This window comes from Thunnus thynnus, chromosome 13, assembly GCF_963924715.1.
Source record: "Thunnus thynnus chromosome 13, fThuThy2.1, whole genome shotgun sequence".
NCBI classification, from domain to species: Eukaryota; Metazoa; Chordata; class Actinopteri; order Scombriformes; family Scombridae; genus Thunnus; species Thunnus thynnus.
In genome coordinates, this window is record NC_089529.1 from 24,809,557 (window position 1) to 24,826,741 (window position 17,185).

A 17,185-nucleotide genomic window follows, 5' to 3' on the forward strand; every position below is an offset into this window, starting at 1 on the left:
ATACAGAGTCGAACCTGTTGCTCCCAAGCTTAAGAGTCACAGATAGCTTAGACAACACACAGAGCAGGGGCAGCAGGGGTGAACTTCCAGGAAACACACAGTAGGTTCACAACCAAACAGGAAGATGGAACAAAATCATCTGTCACTTCAAATGGATTACTTAGAAAGGTTGGTTTGATCACTCTTCAGCTCCTGCATGCACTGAGAACCTGATCTGCCTGTGCAGTACATAATCTCTTTTCCCAAGATGACATTATGCATGAGTTTTCCGTGGTTTATAAATAACAACTGCTCTTGCTTTGACCAGATGAGAGGAGAGAGTAAGAGAACACGCACGTTGAAAGAAGTCCTCCATGGAGCTTGATGGTACTTTAATGAGTTGCTGCCAAGGAATTCTTCTGCAACCCCGTCCGTCCTTTAAAACCCTTTTACATCTTCAACGTTGCTGGAATATTGGCATGGAACACCGGAGATATCTTTGAAAAATTTCAAAAGAAAAGCATTATAAAAGAACAAACTGACGGAGTGAAAGACAAGAAAAATAGAAGGTTTTGTTTCTGAGATCCAACCACCCCATTACTCATTTTACTTGAAACACAGGGGTGGTGAGAGCCATGGATGGAACCACAAAGGGTGTTCAGGAGACAGTGGTCAGCGAGGCTCTGGTTCAGTTCAATGCCACCTTGCAAGATGCCATAAAGGAGGTGAACGTGGACGTAAGTGCTTTCAAGCAGCGCATAGAGCAGAGGATCGAGGAAATGTGCATCTCCAACGGACGCTTGGCCGAGTCAGTGACCAAGCTGCAGGAGGAGAACCTGCAGCTCAGGGGGAAGCTGGAGGCCCTCAACCGCCTGGTGGAAGGTCTCGATGGGGTGAAGATCGAGAGGAGTCCTGCTGAAGTAAAGGAGACAATCATGCAGGAAAGTATAGAGAATGGACATGTTGAAATACAGTCCAAGACCCTGGAAGACAAGAGGGGTCTGGCTAACTCTGGAACCACTACCTCGAACTCTGAACCATCAGGTTCAAGTGCAGGATCAAGCCATGCTGCTGCCGCTGCCGCTGCTCCCAGCAACACCTCAGTGCCTCCTCCATGGAGAGCAAAGAGACTTGCTGAAATGAATGTGAGTATTCCTTCAAAGCTGGTGCAGTTTACACAATCAAGAATGTTACTTCCTGCCTCTTGATTGCAATAGAAGAGGGATAACAACATAAATAACATGCAGGTCTGTTATATCAGTTGTAAAACGGGTGAATGGATGAACAAAAGGTGTAGAGTGTTCTGGTCACTAAAAAAATTTCAGCTTATATGCACCAGGTCTCAGGCTTCCACCTGCCGGCTTGTCACTTTGGTTGGGTGATGAGACAAAAATATAAATAATAGTAATCATGAAATAATGATATTCTCAGTGACAACTCGGAATGATGCCGCACTTCACTCAAAGAGGCACAAAAATAGTAACTGATCAGAGGGATCATCAATATGATATGGCCGTCTGTTCAATAGCTTTTTATCATCTATTGTATAATCCTTGATTCAGAGTTGAAACCACTCTTCAGCTGTTTATTAATTATTAGTTAGTTCCTAATTTGATCCTTGCTCATTACTAATTATTGCATTTTGCGTAACAAGGTATTCAGACTGAAAACGGCACTGTGTTAATCGGCATGTTGGTAAGGGTGAGATGCTGGTTTCAGCGATAGACTCATGAGTTTGAAAGCTTATAAGACTGTACAGCTGTTTGTAATACTGTGAGGAAAGATTTAACAACTCTGAAAAATGCGACAATCATTTCATCCTTGAATTTCCTCCCTCACCTTACAAATTAATGTACCAGAAATGTGCGCTTGCTCATAATTTATTGGACAAAGCAGTGCATTGCCAGATGATGCTGCATTGCGTTACAGCAAGTTTTTTTCCCCCCCAGACAACCCTATGTGTTGCATCAACACAGTGACCTTGAAATGAAAGATGCAGCTACTTTTTTTCTCACAATGTCTATCTTAACAAAAACCTAGTGTAGTCACCTCTGTATCACCCTATACCATGCCAAGGAATCTGAGCAGCTCTGTCTTTGTAGTTAGACGGGGGTTAACCTTTAGCGCTGAAAGCTCACGCAAACTTTGACTGAGTTCCGCTCATGTCAGGCGTTCAAACAATGTCTGGATGTACTGTACATGAATCATGATCCTGCTGAATGTCACTACAGATCACTGACTCATCCAACCAGAAACCACCCCGGTGACTGGAACATACATTCCTCAACCCAAACGGCATGGCAGTATTTCAATGTAATCCCGAGTGTGATGCTATTTTCCGCGTGTAAAAAGAAACCCTTCAAAAGATCAGACATGCTTGGAGACTGAGCCCGCCTGAACTATAAGTAAATGTTTGTCTAACATATGGTATACTCAACCTCCAAGTCCATCCTCACACAACTGTAAATGGAGCAAAGCCTTATACACTCTGCATCACCTGCCATTATTATTTTTATATATTATTATATCCTTAATTTCAATTGCAGACCAATAATAATACTACTAATAATAATAACCTCTAACATTATTATCCTTGCATATTAATATAATTATCATTACAGAGATTATATTCTTACATTTGCTCAAATGAATTTACACATTTACTCTCTTCCCTACCCCCCATCTAAGCCACTCATGACCCTCTTTTAAAACAGCAAGCTCTCCAAAGGGCACATGTATTTTTGGGTATGTGCTTTGGGACAGGGCTGCAGCTCTTTGGAGCCTCTGTATGCTCCATACAGACTTCAATAGCACTGCAAAACCCTTGCAAGCCTAACTTGTCAATACATAATCAATATCTGCTTTGTAAATAAAGTCCCAAAACTTTGGAGCAGAACTCAGCGTCACAGTCAAGGCCAGTATAATACATCCGTCTGACATGTGAGTCAGAAGGATGCATCTTTATGAAGTGACATGCATACACTCTGAAGACAGGTATAGAAATAAATCTCCGTCCCTTAATCGCTAAGGCATCTTGCTTCCCAGCCAACCCAACTCTCAAATCTCCTAATGGAAAGTTGAATTGCATCTACCTCCCTGTCAATAATACCCACACCCAACACCCTGAGACGGACAACCAGCTGTCCTGTTGAAACGCACACCCTGCCAACATTCCTCTTCACTGACATCAGTTGGTCTTTTCCCAACCCGTCAGCCCCCTACACTGACGTATAACAGTTCCACCCCCCAGAACCAAGAGAGCCCTCTGATTCATCAGTTTTCAAATTGATTTTAAAACCTGTTTTTCCTTGCAGCTAGCAACGGAAGACCTTAATAGGGGGCAATTGAAAAGGGTGCATCCGACTGTTTTTTTTAAACTTTCTGAAACCAACAATCTGACTATTTCATGCAGCAATTGGCCAGGTGTGCAGAGGTGAAATAGTAGGCTGGGTTTGAGCATTTTTTATTCTACACATAACCACTTCTGCCACTTTTCATATGTGCTAACGAGTGAGGAGAGTCTGTCCTCAAAGTGTGCACTGTTATTCCCATTTTAACGATTATCGTATCTTGTCTCACGTTGTCACCAAGCTGAAGCCAGTGCCAAGTGCCGTAAGATGTAATACCACCAATGACCACTGGATGTTTGCTCCAGAAAACCTCAAAAAGAACAGCTGAAGTGTTATTCTGTTTCACTTTGTTGCTGAACGTTTTAGCAGACAGCTACCTATTTACGAGACTGTCCTCCCAAGAAAAACGACACAATAGGTTGTAATGTCAGTCACTGAAAAGCAACATATAGTTACGTTTGAATGAAAGATGCCATCTAGCAGCCATAGTAATTATGACCCGGAGCAGTGGCGTAGTTCAGATGACATATATATACTAGGGGTGTGCCCGAATCCAAATACATAATAGTGGATTTTTCACGAACATTCATTTCATACAAATATTTTAAAAATTATTCATTTTCGGAAAGAAAAAAAAAACATGTCAAATAACAGCATGCAGGTCAGTTACATCGCTATCTCAGTCTCTCTCCTCTGCTCCGCTGTTACGTCTATCAGCAGGTCTCAATGAGGGGAGTCACATAAACCTGCTGCATGACGCACATTTCTTTATTTGGACATCACCCATGGAGTCGGGGGTTTTCCCCAGACATAAATCTGAGCTACTGACACAAGCAAAGTGCTTATAAGAGACTTTCCATAACCTGTTGGTCCTCTTCTCCTTTCCACAAAGTTAGGTTGTAAAAAATAGGCAATAAATGAGAAGTGTAAAGCAAGAATCGCCTTTGAAGTTCCTCTCTACACATTACATGCCGTGCTGTCTCTGTGTTATGGGTGTATAAATAGGTAGAGGTCTGTCTGTACATTGGTGATGCACTCAGTTTAGTTCAGTAGTCAGCGCGGTCATCTATGATTTAGGAGACTTGAGTTAAAACCCGGTGCGGAGACCTCCTTTGTAAGATAGTTTATTCATAAACATTTATTTTAACACTTGAATATCCTAAAATTAAAAGCATAATAAAAACAAAAATGGGATTTTTTATGCCTATTTCTACTTTTATTCGAATACAAATACAAATATAAATACTTTTGCTGCCTCAACAAATGTAGATACGAATACAAATACTGGGCTCTCTGCACATCCCTAATATGTATTGTATGTCAACAAATTTCCACATTTGGAGGTGGGGTGGATGGAAGCAGTAACCCAATAGTGCACTTTGTAGTAGTAACTGTAACCCACACCACATGTTTCTCTAACCTTAACAAAATTATTTTTTAATAGTGATTTGTGACAGTTTTGGAAAGCACAGACAAACTATCCTGCTGATAACTCCTGATAGGGCACCAGATTAGAAAATGCTCCTATGTGTCATTCTGGCGTGCACATTGTCAAAAGACGTATTTGATTGATTTGATTTGGAGGACTTGTTGCTATTTACACATCTATTTACACATAATGTTGTCTGGTGTTGTATCAAGCATCTATTTAGAGTTGCGTTTGTGTCCACCTGAAGAATGTAAGTCCAAAATACACTCTCATTATAGCTCTGTCATTTAGTGCTGGGCAGCTGGGAATAATGCTAATAGACTATAAAACCAAAACAAGGAGCTGAAAGATACTAAAACGCTCCGTAGAGCTGAGTGGGTGATGATTTTCTGTGGGTTTGACAATACGAGCATAACCTTTTACCTTACACATGATGTACCCATGTGATCCATTGTGGCTTTAACAATAAAGATAATTCCTCAATGATGTGGCAAAAAAAAATATTGAAATGATGGACATGTTTGTGTTTGTCAGTATCTAACCAAAGTATGTTTGCATGTTTCTAAGAAGGAGCCATAGTGAAGTATATGGAGGTAAACACAGCCAGAGGTTGGAGGGATAAACAGGGTCAGACAGAGTCAGACTGTGATATCCTACAGCAGCTACCAGAGCCCACAGATCACTCTGGTGCTAATCTCCCTCCTGACAACGAGTTGATGGACTGGCTGCAATGGCTTTATTGCGTGGCTGCCAGACCACTGCGTGTCTCTGGAAAGCAAAAGGCTTGGGGGTTGGAGTGGGGGCAAATAAAGGCCATGCTTCAGGGCGATATACTTAGGCATGGTTTGAGCTGCTCAGACTAACTCCCTGATTTCCAAAGCATCCATTTGTAGCTATATTGGGATGTAAGAAGAGGGCAGCGGAAACTCTTGCAAAGGGGCTGATTGCTAAATCTAAAATAGCCTCTCAGCAGGAATGTGTGTTTGTTGGCCACAGTTGTCATTAAAGGAGAAGCTTTCAGCTGTTAACAGCTGAAGATCACACTTGTAGAGAAGTTAGTGCACACACACACACACACATACACAAACACAAATAGATTTACCATGGATGATAAAGGCCTAAATTTAATTTTAGCTCCACAGGACGCAGCAGTTTGAAAGCACCATCTTTGTTTGTTGTGGGAAAATCAGTATAGTATCCAATGAGTGATGTTGCTAAGGCAAATGTACAAATAGACAAAGACATTGTCAGCTGCATGTGTTGCATAACTCATTTACCTTCCTTGGAGAAATTAAATTTCTTTACCAATAGATTTATAGATTCTTGGGGTTAATCTATTATACTGAGTTCTATTGTAGTGAATTTGTACTGAATTTCATTATTTTTTTCAGCCATGTCAAAACACCAAGGGGCAGTTTAGAATTATTTGTTCTAAATTTTGCAAAAACTTGGTAAACCAGTGGAGGAGCACCAGTTTTATGTTTGAACAGCCCTTAACACCTGTTATAGCATTAACATAACACTGGACAATTGTTGTTTTTCCGCAATACCCCCTCTTTAAAAGTTAGAGTTGAGCCAGCACGTGTAATGATACCTTAAAATACAAAACATCAAACAATGTGGAGGAGGAAACAACTACCCATGGATCAATTATACAGCTGTTATTGAAATATTATATATGTAATCCATTGCCAGAAATAAATTAACAACATAAGTATGAAAGCCTAAAAATCTTGTGCATGCCAATAAGATATCCTCTTCCTCACAGTTGGACTACACCTTTAAGGCTATGAATGATCAGTTTTTGGATGTTTTAAAGTCTGAAATGAAAAAAGTGCTGACGTTACTGTCTTTACTGAACAGGGCACTGATGGAAAAGGGGAGAAAAATGTTACCACAACTGCACAAGAGAATGGGAATCACAAGCATCAAGGTAGGAAGATACACCGAGAAGCTCCACACAGGTAACCTGACAAGCTGACCTGACTTTTGGGTATGTCTTCTCAGAAAACATATCAGTGGACTCCGATGCGGCCCAAACTGCTGAAACTGTTCCCCAATCCCACCAGCCTCTCACCTCCATCACCAAACCAGGCTCAGTGTCTTCAGCCATAACTAACTCTTCTGTGGAAACCCCCAAAATGTCTGGTCAGTTGATTATGGTTCATTTTTAATTACTTACTTAAAATAAAAACCTTTTTTGTAGTGCTCTGTTCGATTAGTTAGAAGATCCATGTGGGGACGCTGATGCAGCAACAGATTGTAAAAGATTGCCAAAAAAAAAAAAAATTAGGTTGCCATAATTTTCAGTGCCATAAAATTAGGGTCATGTTAGAAAAATCAAGTATTGAGTCTTTTCTCCAGAATTATAGTATCTCTGGTAGGATATAAAAGTTTCAATAAAACTCCCAACAATATTCCAGGATAAATAATGATGAAAATAACATCCACAATATAGTAACATAGAATTCAATCAAAGTGTTGCATGACGATCAATCGAGGATTTTCTGTAATACCAGTGTTGATCAATTCTGCTATAAATTTGGAGCCAGATAAACCTGAAAGGATCAGTCAAGTTGTCAACAATCAGCCGTTGAAGTCATGATTTTGATTTAAGCTTCAGTAAATAGTGGTTGATTAATATGATACAGTACCAATGGAAATGAATAACCTCTAATTCATATAATGGTTACATCAGTGCTGCGTGATGTTTTTCTGTGTATTACATTCATTTACATATTGTGCATTATACATTACATTATGTATGTCGTAATTTTTTTGTACTTGCAATGATTTATTTCATCAGTTGTTGCTGTAAATGTTGTAAATGTGTAGAAATCTGTACTGCTGTCACAGTCGGTGATCATTTTAAGAATGATGAAAAGAAAAATGAATCAGTCTTTTTCTTCTTTCAGACCAGGAAGACTCAAGTCTTCTTACCAAACCCCATTCTCCCCTCACTGCAATGACAAAAGCCAGCTCTGAAGCTCCAGCAGTTCCTCAGTGTCCTGCCTCAGTGGCTAAAGAAACACAAGAAACGCCAGTGAAATCATTAGAGTCTCCTGCTAAAAGTGGTGAGTGGAAAACCATCTGTGTTGTGTAATTCAATGTATTTCTCCCAATTTTTCATACCACTGAGACACAGAACGTCAGTATAACCAGGCGCAATATCAACTGCTCTTTAATTCAGTTATTCATATTCTCCATTTTTTTCAGATGCTGATGAACCACAGCCCCATCTCCCCGTCACTGCCATGAGCACCAAACCCAGTCCTGAGGGTCTGCTTGCAGCCAAACCTGCTCAGACTCCAGCATCAGTGCCTAAAGCAGCAGAGGCTCCAACAGGGGAGGCAGTGGAATATCCTTTTAAAAGAGGTCAGTTAGTGGGACATATATTTAACGTTATTGTGTACAGACTCTACAAAATATGGAAATGCATTCATGGGATTTGGTCCCCGGCACTCATATGAAAACATGTTTTGTTGACATGACATCGGGCCATGTAGCTTTCTGCATGTTTGTAAAGAATAGAGGCTGCTCACTTGCCTTCCACTTTCTGTATGCAGTCATATGTAGTCATCTTTTTACCCCATAGTAAGTAAAAGTAAGGAAGCAAAATTTATTTATACAGCGCTATTCACAGACAATCGTCACAAAGTGCTTTATAGGAGCATGATGCCATAAAGAAATACAGAGAAACACACAATCTGTAATAAAAGTACACAGTAAAAAACATAGAAAAAGTGAATGCCTGTCTAGAAAGGTGTGTTTTCAGCTGCTTTTTAAATGAATAAGCAGAATCAGCAGACCTCAAGGGTGCAGGCAGAGCATTCCTAAGCTTAGGTGCCATGGCCTCAAAAGCTCGATTACCGCGGGTCTTAAGGCGGGTGAGTGGAACAGAGAGCAAATTTTGCATGTTTGACCTAAGAGAGCGAGCTGATGTGTATGGGTGTAGTAGATCAGCAACATAGGCGGGAGCCTGACCGTGCAGAGCTTTGTAAGTAAGAGTGTAAGAGTGAGAATTTTAAACTGAATCCTAAAAGCAACAGGAAGCCAATGAAGAGTTTTAAGTATAGGTGCAATGTGAGACCGTCTAATAGTAATAAACTTTCTTACCCTATTCGGACCAACACAGTGATGTGGGTTAAACTCGTGTCAGGGGTCTATTTGTATGGGTCAGCCTACGCCAGCCAACCCTCCTTCACAATCCTCGTTGGACGCGAGTCAATTTTTGCATGGATTAGGTCCGTGACGCAGATTGACATTCAGGAATCTGCTGCTCCTCTCGATTGTATCTTTTATAATGTTTCATAAGGTGGTCGCATGAACAACAAAAATCCTAATAAATAGATGATTGCCTGGAGCAACGCAAATGTCGACTGTACCCAACATGTTAATTCCACAGAGTACAGACAACATCCATTTTTATTGACGTCAGGCAGTGACGTATGTGGAAATGCTGTAGCGGACCCGAGCTGGTCTTATGTCCGACAGTCCGATATTAATGGGTCATACGAGGGTTGAATATGCGTCACAAGACCTGTGTCATACAAGTATCTGCTGTCTGAAAGTGGAATAACAGATGATGAGGGTTTTTACCAGTATTAGATTTCTTGCTGTGGCAATCTACGGTCATGTAATATCTACCCTTCACACCTCTTATTATCACAACGCACTAGCAACCATCCCAATCACCGTAGCAACCACGTAACAATACTCTAGGGAACATTTAGTTCCAACCAACTAACACCTTTTAACCACTCAGAATATCTCAAGAACCCTGCTAATAACCACTTAGTAATGCCCTAGCAACTACCCTGAAAATCTGAACAATTACATAGCAACAACATCCTAGCAACCACACTGTAATAACCATGTAGGAATAGAGAAACTAACCAGGACATAAAGGACATCCAGGTGACCACCAAGGAACCTATATATATTATAGGTTCCTTGGTGACCACTAGGAAGTACCCTAGCAAACATATAATATACTGTAGCACTCACCTGGCAACGCCCTATGAAACCCTGGCATTGTTGGGGCCCCAACAATCACTTAAGAACACATAGCTCCAATATCTCAGACTCTAGTGGTGGCCAACAGTGTGCCATGGAGAGCTGTCAGTTTGTAGGTTTTCATGACAACCAATCACCTCAATCCAACTGATTTTTCCTTAGTAACAGGGCGCCACTATATTTTATAGGAAATTAAACCTTTTCTAGTTTGTCAGTCTGTTTTTCCTCCATTCTATGTTTTTTGGCGCTTTGGCTGCACTTACACATCAACTAATATTTAATCCGCATTCATTTCTTACTGACATTTCAACTGCTTTCAGTGCTTACACTTTGAACTTTGAACCCTTTCAGGTTTCAAGTTTACACCTTTGAAGAACAAGAGAAAAACAACACTTCAACTCCTTTCAGCCCTTTCATTTTAACTGCCAATTCTAGCTTTTTCATTATTTTTATGCTAAATGCCCCTTCAATTTCAATGGTTTCAATGAATGAAGTGAACACATGTAAAATCCTCTCTAGTTTGTCATTTTTTGTTTCTCTTTTAATGCTATTTCTTCTTGATTCCAGTTATTATACTATTCAATTTCCACTTGTGCAGGTACATCTGGAGCAAAAGAGGTGCCTTCCCGGGTATCTCAGGAACAGTCAAGCTCTGAATCCCAATCTGTCACCCATCTTCCACTCACAGCTGTGACCAAGAACAGCTCTGACACTTCTGCTGCACCCAAATCTGATCAGAGTTCTGCTTCAGTACCAGAATCCCCAACAATAAAGCGAGGCCAATATCCATTTAGACGTGGTGAGCACAATGATTCAAAATTGGCAATATTGGTTCATTTTGAGATATTATTGCATTTTTTAAAATATACAAAAGGTGGTTTTGAGACACGCGTTGTTACTCTCTTCATTAGATGTCAGTGAACCCAAGCCGTACCTGCCGCTCACTGCCATGACTAAACCCAACACAGAGTCTTCATCATCTGCTATGCCAGCACAGACTCCAAGTCTTTCAGGATCACAGGACTCTACTGTAAAACCAGGGGAATATCCCTTTAAGCGAGGTGAGTTCAACCAAAGGTGCAAAGATCTGCCTCTAAAATATAGGTCATGCAGTCATTGGTAGTCCCTTGTTTTCAGTTTCTCCATTCCTCTTCACTTGGTAATGCATGTTTTTAAATATTTTAAACATTATTTAATTTTTTTTTTTTTTGTCTATTTTACTGTATTTCACTTTGACGCTTGTTTTTTTGTCTCACCTCCTCATTTCAGCACCAGTTCTCAAGACATCAAGTCCCAGTCTAAAGAGAAGTGTGAGCTTCCCTCAATCAGCAGGTAAAAAAACTACCACACCAACAGTTTATAATAAATTATTGTACAAAATGAAACTGTGACCTGATGATGGCGCTAGATGAAAAGTTAAGGTTTCACAAAAGTTATTACAGTTCATCCTTAGGGTAATATATGTATCTCTGTACCAAATGTAATAACAATGCATCTAATAGTTGTCATGTCACTAAAAACCACAAATGTCACCCAGATATTCTTCATTCAGTTCAGAGTGCTCTAACACTTATTTTGCTCTTTTTTGTTTTGTTGCTTTTTCATCCACCTCATTTTGTTTCTCTTGTTCACTTCTCAAACTTTGTCTCTCCACAGAAAAATTGCTTCCCTCCAAATCAATCATAAAATCTGGTTTCTCACCTAAGTTGGACAAGTAAGTCGTTAGCATGAATCCTGTTTTATAACATCAAGTTAAATTAATATAATATTATTAGATTAATGTGGTGTTTGCAGCCTATTGGCAGCTTTAGTACAAAAACATATTTGTATCTGCCTTCAAAAGCCCATATCGGCGAAATCTCCAGTTGATTGTTGCCTGTTGTTCAATATTTCTCCACAGGAAAGCAAACAAAGCAGGAGGGGATGAGTTAAAGCAGGACTTGATGAAATCTAAAACACTTCCACGCTCAAATGGTGCTCAGGCCAGACGGGCTCTATTTGAGAGGATGAACTCAGAGCCTACCAAGTACGTGTATTTAAAGTATTTTCCATTTCATCCTAAGCCATATCTTCAGTGCCAGATATGAATGACATTTTGTCATACAGTGAGTTGCTTTCTCGTGAATAGGCCGAGGGATTCCAAGCCTAAACTGAAGCGCTCTCAGAGTTTTGGAGTGTCCAGTGCCAGTGGTATTAAACAGATTCTCTTGGAGTGGTGCCGCTCAAAAACCATTGGTTATCGGGTATGACAATGGGATATATTTTCCTTTTCTGTCATATGTTCCTCTATAAATCAAATGCTCTTTATTTGATGACCTACTGCATGTATATTTACCTATTAACATGCTTTGGAGCCCTTTTGCTATGAAAGATGTACAATCTTTGCCGTCTAAATGTTGTCCGTCGTTATTTTACGCATTAAACATGATGCCGTTATAATCTTCCCCCAGAACATAGACATCCAGAATTTCTCCTCCAGTTGGAGTGATGGGATGGCTTTCTGCGCTCTAGTCCACTCTTTCTTCCCACTGGAGTTTGATTACAACACTCTGGACCCTGCAAACCGCAAACACAACTTACAGCTGGCATTCACCACCGCAGAGTAAGTGGCTAGAATAGACTGAATAAAACTATACTGTGCAAAAATGTGAGGTATTTTAACTTCGGTGATAGTTTTTATAGGCTGTGATACCTTAGTATAATTAATTTTACCAAAAGGGATCACAGTTTAGTTGACTGGCAGCAACTCAGCAACTATTTTGATGTACAAATGACCTGAAATTGGAAAAATTCAAACACAAAACACGAAACTTGAACTGGAGGATAGCACAGCTAGAATCTACATTAAAATCTGAGAACTGTTAACAACCTTTATTAAAAAGATATTTGACTGTCAATTTCACAAAACTAGGCATTTATGTGACTTTATCACAAGTCTACAGATATCCTAGCAGCTCTGTTAGGCTGGAATTAAATTGCCTTTTTTGTCTGGCACAGCATACATATCTGCCCTGCAAATCACTTTTCCTGTATTCTGCTTTGAGAAAAAAATCAAAACTAAAAGGGAGAAATTTATATTTTACATTCTTTGTTTTCATGATTGTGCCCCCTAGTTTAACATTATTTTGATAAAATACCATTCAGTCATCTGCTTACATAGCTGGAGTCCTTATTTCAATCCAGCAAAGCAAATCTTGCATAAAGTGATAACATGGCTTTCAATCATAGTCAGAGCAGATGGTCACACTGAGCCTGATTGCATCCTGCTACACAACACAGGAGCCGCAGACTCTGAACAATGACCCACATTAGCTTTCCTGCAAAACTCTCCTTCTTATCTGACTTACAAACATGAACACAAGTCTTGTCTTGCACCTTAGCTTGTTGAGCACCACTAACATCAGTGAGCAGGCCAGATGGCTAATTAGCTGCTCAGCTGCTGCGCAATAAACAGCATGTAAACATATAATATCACCTCGGTCCCATTAGATGCTGGTTTGGTCATTGTTCTTCAAAATCCTTGTTCAGCGACACACTGTCTGTCCATGACTTGTAGCTACTACAGTTTGTTTACTTTGTCTCCGTTCTGTACGGAGTAACACCAGTAGCTTGCCAGCTAATGGCAGTCAAACAAACCTCTGACATGCTCACCCAGCCAGCCAGCCAGCAATTTTCTTCATTCTAATAATACAAAACTATTAACAATACATTTTAAAAAATATGTTGACATTTTTTTTTGACTGCAAAGAGGGATGATTAAATGTGATTTCAGTTGGACTAAGAACAGCGTTGTGTTGAACTAAATGCTAACGTCAACAATTACAATGCTAACATACTGATGTGTATAATATTTACAATGTTCACCATCTCTGTTTAGTACAGTAACATTTGCTAATTAGCACCAAACACAAAGTACAGCTGAGGCTGATGAGAATATCATTAGTTTTTTAGGAATTTGGTCATTAAGCAGAGCGTTGGAGACATTTAAACCCAATGATGACAGTGACTGAAAAGCTAAGGGACCATCAAAGTTATTAGAGTTCATCCTCAGGAGAGTACGGACGTTGTCAAGACATTTCACACAAAATCACAAAAGCCATTCTCAGGGTGGCACCAGAGGAAAAGTCATGGGAAAAGTTGGGGGATCACCAAAGTCATTCATCTCCATCATCTTATTGATGAATGTCAGTAAAAGATTTCATAGCAATCCATCCAACAGTTATTCAAACTGTAGGCCTTCAGGAAGCTCAGCAGCACGTGTTTGGATGTGCTTTGAAAATGAGTGATGGTTAAGTTTATGTCAGCATTTCTTCATTTCATTAGAAATAGATACATCCCTTGCACTACTTTCTATTTTAATTATCTTTACTGTACTTTTATGTTTGCCCCCTCCCCCACAGGGAGCAGGCAGACTGTCTCCGTCTGATCGAGGTGGAGGACATGATGGATATGGGGGACAAGCCAGACCCCATGTGTGTGTTTACGTACGTCCAGTCCCTCTACAACCACCTGAAGAAGTTTGAATAATAACTCTGTATCAGAGTAGATTTACAAAGTACACATTCTCCTTTGACTCCCTGTATTGCTGTTGGTAACCACAGTGTGTCGTGAACACTTTAAATAAGCTGACTAACAAAGAACCCAGAATCTTCAAATCACATTAACAATGACTTTGGGGTTTGACAAATATATTTCTCTGCCAAATCATATACATATTGATCGATTTTATACTGTGTGTGTTCACCATTTTCCCCCATTTCCTCTCTCATCAGAGTGACTGACAGTGATACTTAAAAATCAATGACAGTAATCAAAGGAAGAAAGATTACTACTGTGGAGACGCTTCAGTTAAAATGAACAGGAGGTTTGCCTAAGTCTTGCAATGTGGCAAAATAAAGTAATTTTATAATATTTCCAATTTTAGGTGCGAATTTTTTACGTCATTGTTAGAAAATCACTTGCTCCTTACTTAAGACTGACGAGTAAAAACAAATATGTACAAGAGTTGGAGTTTAATACTAATTAATTGAAGTGTCAAATTGAAGTGTCAGGAGTCAAATTCAGGTCAGTCAGTTCAGTAACAGTTATTAAATTTATGAGGGTAGGCCACCGCTAATGATAGTTCAATAAGGAGAGATCAGTTGTAAGTGTATAACGCTATTTATTGATGTTAGCAACATTTTTGGGGATTAGCCTCAATGTGAAGAATCTTCAAAAAAAGCATAAAGGACCCCCCCCCCCCCCCAGAGTCTAGATGCTGGTGGTGGTGGAGCGGAGCTAGGAGATGGTTGATGGAAACCTTTGGATAAGTCTTCCTGTCTTCCTGGATATCATGGAGAGTCATGGTGGTGATGGGGTGGAGGTTGGTAGCGCAATAGCAGGTCTGAAAGACAGAATGGCAGAATTACAGCGATATTTAGAGAACTGCATCTGGGGACTGACTGGCTTGAGGAACACGGGCAGAAAGATCATTGGTCAGGTATGATGATGTCAGAATTGTGAATGAAGGGATTTTGACAGTGTGGAAAAGTGGAAATGATGGAGAAAAATAGAACAGGAGGAAATAGGTGACGTTCATCCATAGATAAATACAGGTAAAGGCAGAACACGAAGGAAGACATCTTCCTTCTTGAACTTTCACCAAAGCTTCTTTAGTTGGCATGACACCCACAGAGATACACACAGGTTTTACACTATTTCATAATTCAGTACTAAAGTGGACATAACATGCTTTTTTTGTGAATATCATTTACATACTGTTATGATGTTGGATGTCTATGTTAAAGATGTTCAAAATTACTAAAACATGAGGTGAATCTATGTAAATATGATTTCTGAAAGTCAAAAGCCAGAGCTTTAACCTGCTTTGAATGCTCCATTTGCAAAGTTACCTCTACCTCCCCAACGCACTGATGTCAGATTGTTCACGCATGTCCACAAATGGCTGTCTGTTCTGTAGTTTTTGTTGCTAAGGTTGTTCATGTCACATATTTCAGATCACATTTTTGTTTGAACATCTACGGATGTATTTGAGAAGCCGACATTTTGAGTAAAGAATGAGAAAAAGAGGTGAAATCCTACTACTACTGTTTGTTTACGTAGCCTCTGCATTCAGAGGCAGCTTTCAGAAGCTGACCAATCAGAACAGTGGGCTCATCAGGAGGGCGGCCTTAAAGAGACAGGAGCTAAACAGCCTGTTTCAGACAGAGGCTGAAATGAGGGGCTGCATAAAGAGCCAGTATAAGATGAATAAGGTGTTTTTGGAACTGTAAATCATGCAAAGATAGAGCCCCAGAATAAAAACATAGCTGGAAATTTGCATGATACATCCCCTTTAAGTATAAATTACTTTATATGTTACTCAGTACATGGACCAAAAAGTGCCATTGATCAAGAGATGACATCTGTGCAAATTCCATCTGCTGTGGAAGATGTAAAAAAGCAAGCACAAATGTTCATGGTGAACATCTGTAGGGTTCCTCCCCAAACAGCCATTTTGACATTGATATCTGAATATACTGGAAACTTCACTCTTTGTGTGAGCTCCAACAGTATGCAGAAAGAGAGATAATGACATGTTTATGCAGTGATCTGATACTAACCAATGTGAAGACAGAGGGGATGTTGAGGGCAGTTATTATCCATGACCAACCCATCACCTATCAGCTAAGCTCTTATAACTAACCAGGGGTCCACATTAATGACATCAACTGGAGAAGCCATAATAAAAAAAATCAGATAGAGTGCACATTGCCATCTACTGGTGAAATAAATTTAGTGCAATTAACCTGCACATCAGTATGGGTACTCCTCACACATGCAGCAGCACAAGTGTAGTGTGAATAGTGTAGCAGTGGTTTAATTATCCTGATGTTTCTATGTTGTGTGTGTTTTGCTGTTTTATACTTTCTGCTAAGCTTTAGATTTGAACATAATGTGATTAAGCTAACAGAAACACATGAATTGCTGGGGCAATTATGAACACTGTCTTTATTTTCCATTGGAATAAATAAACCTTCAAATAAATCTTCCTTCAAAATGTGCAAATTTGTGGATCTAAATTATTTTTTCACATAAAACTGGAACAGAAATGTGTGATAATAATGCAACCAAAGCATGCAACCAGATTAAATAGATTCATTCAACAGTTTTTGCTCGCTGTAATCGTTCCTCCTGTTCATGCTGACCATTAGAAGATCTCTTCCAAATACACTTTCAATGTAAGTGATGGGGGACAAAATCCGCAGTCCTCGTTTTGAGCCAAAATGTATTAAAAAGCTTATCTGAAGATAATATGAGACTTCAGCCATCTGAGTTAGTCAAATAAAGTGGATATCTTCCACAGTTACAGTCTTTTTAGTAAAAAAAAAAAAAAAAAAATCACTTTTTGTGTCTCAGCAGACTGTTCTCC

General features: G+C 39.7%; 1 protein-coding gene across 1 annotated transcript; it reads left to right on the forward strand.

Moving 5' to 3' along the window:
* Nucleotides 1-32: 32 nt before the first annotated feature.
* On the forward strand, nt 33-16,821 carry LOC137196005 (smoothelin-like protein 2). The gene is made up of 14 exons (XM_067608767.1): nt 33-168; nt 308-1,124; nt 6,622-6,691; nt 6,766-6,906; nt 7,674-7,832; nt 7,975-8,133; nt 10,373-10,573; nt 10,686-10,835; nt 11,044-11,106; nt 11,431-11,488; nt 11,675-11,800; nt 11,903-12,017; nt 12,225-12,376; nt 14,175-16,821. The coding sequence occupies exons 2-14, from the start codon at nt 615-617 to the stop codon at nt 14,299-14,301; spliced, it is 2,031 nt and encodes a 676-aa protein (XP_067464868.1). The 5' UTR covers nt 33-168; nt 308-614; the 3' UTR covers nt 14,302-16,821.
* Nucleotides 16,822-17,185: the final 364 nt, after the last annotated feature.

Excerpts from the sequence above, each read along its gene's own strand:
- LOC137196005 (XM_067608767.1), top strand. The coding sequence starts at position 615 with ATGGATGGAACCACAAAGGGTGTTCAGGAGACAGTGGTCAGCGAGGCT. Across the intron at positions 8,134-10,372 it reads GGAATATCCTTTTAAAAGAG|GTACATCTGGAGCAAAAGAG; the intron begins GTCAGTTAGTGG and ends CCACTTGTGCAG. Across the intron at positions 12,018-12,224 it reads CAAAAACCATTGGTTATCGG|AACATAGACATCCAGAATTT; the intron begins GTATGACAATGG and ends ATCTTCCCCCAG.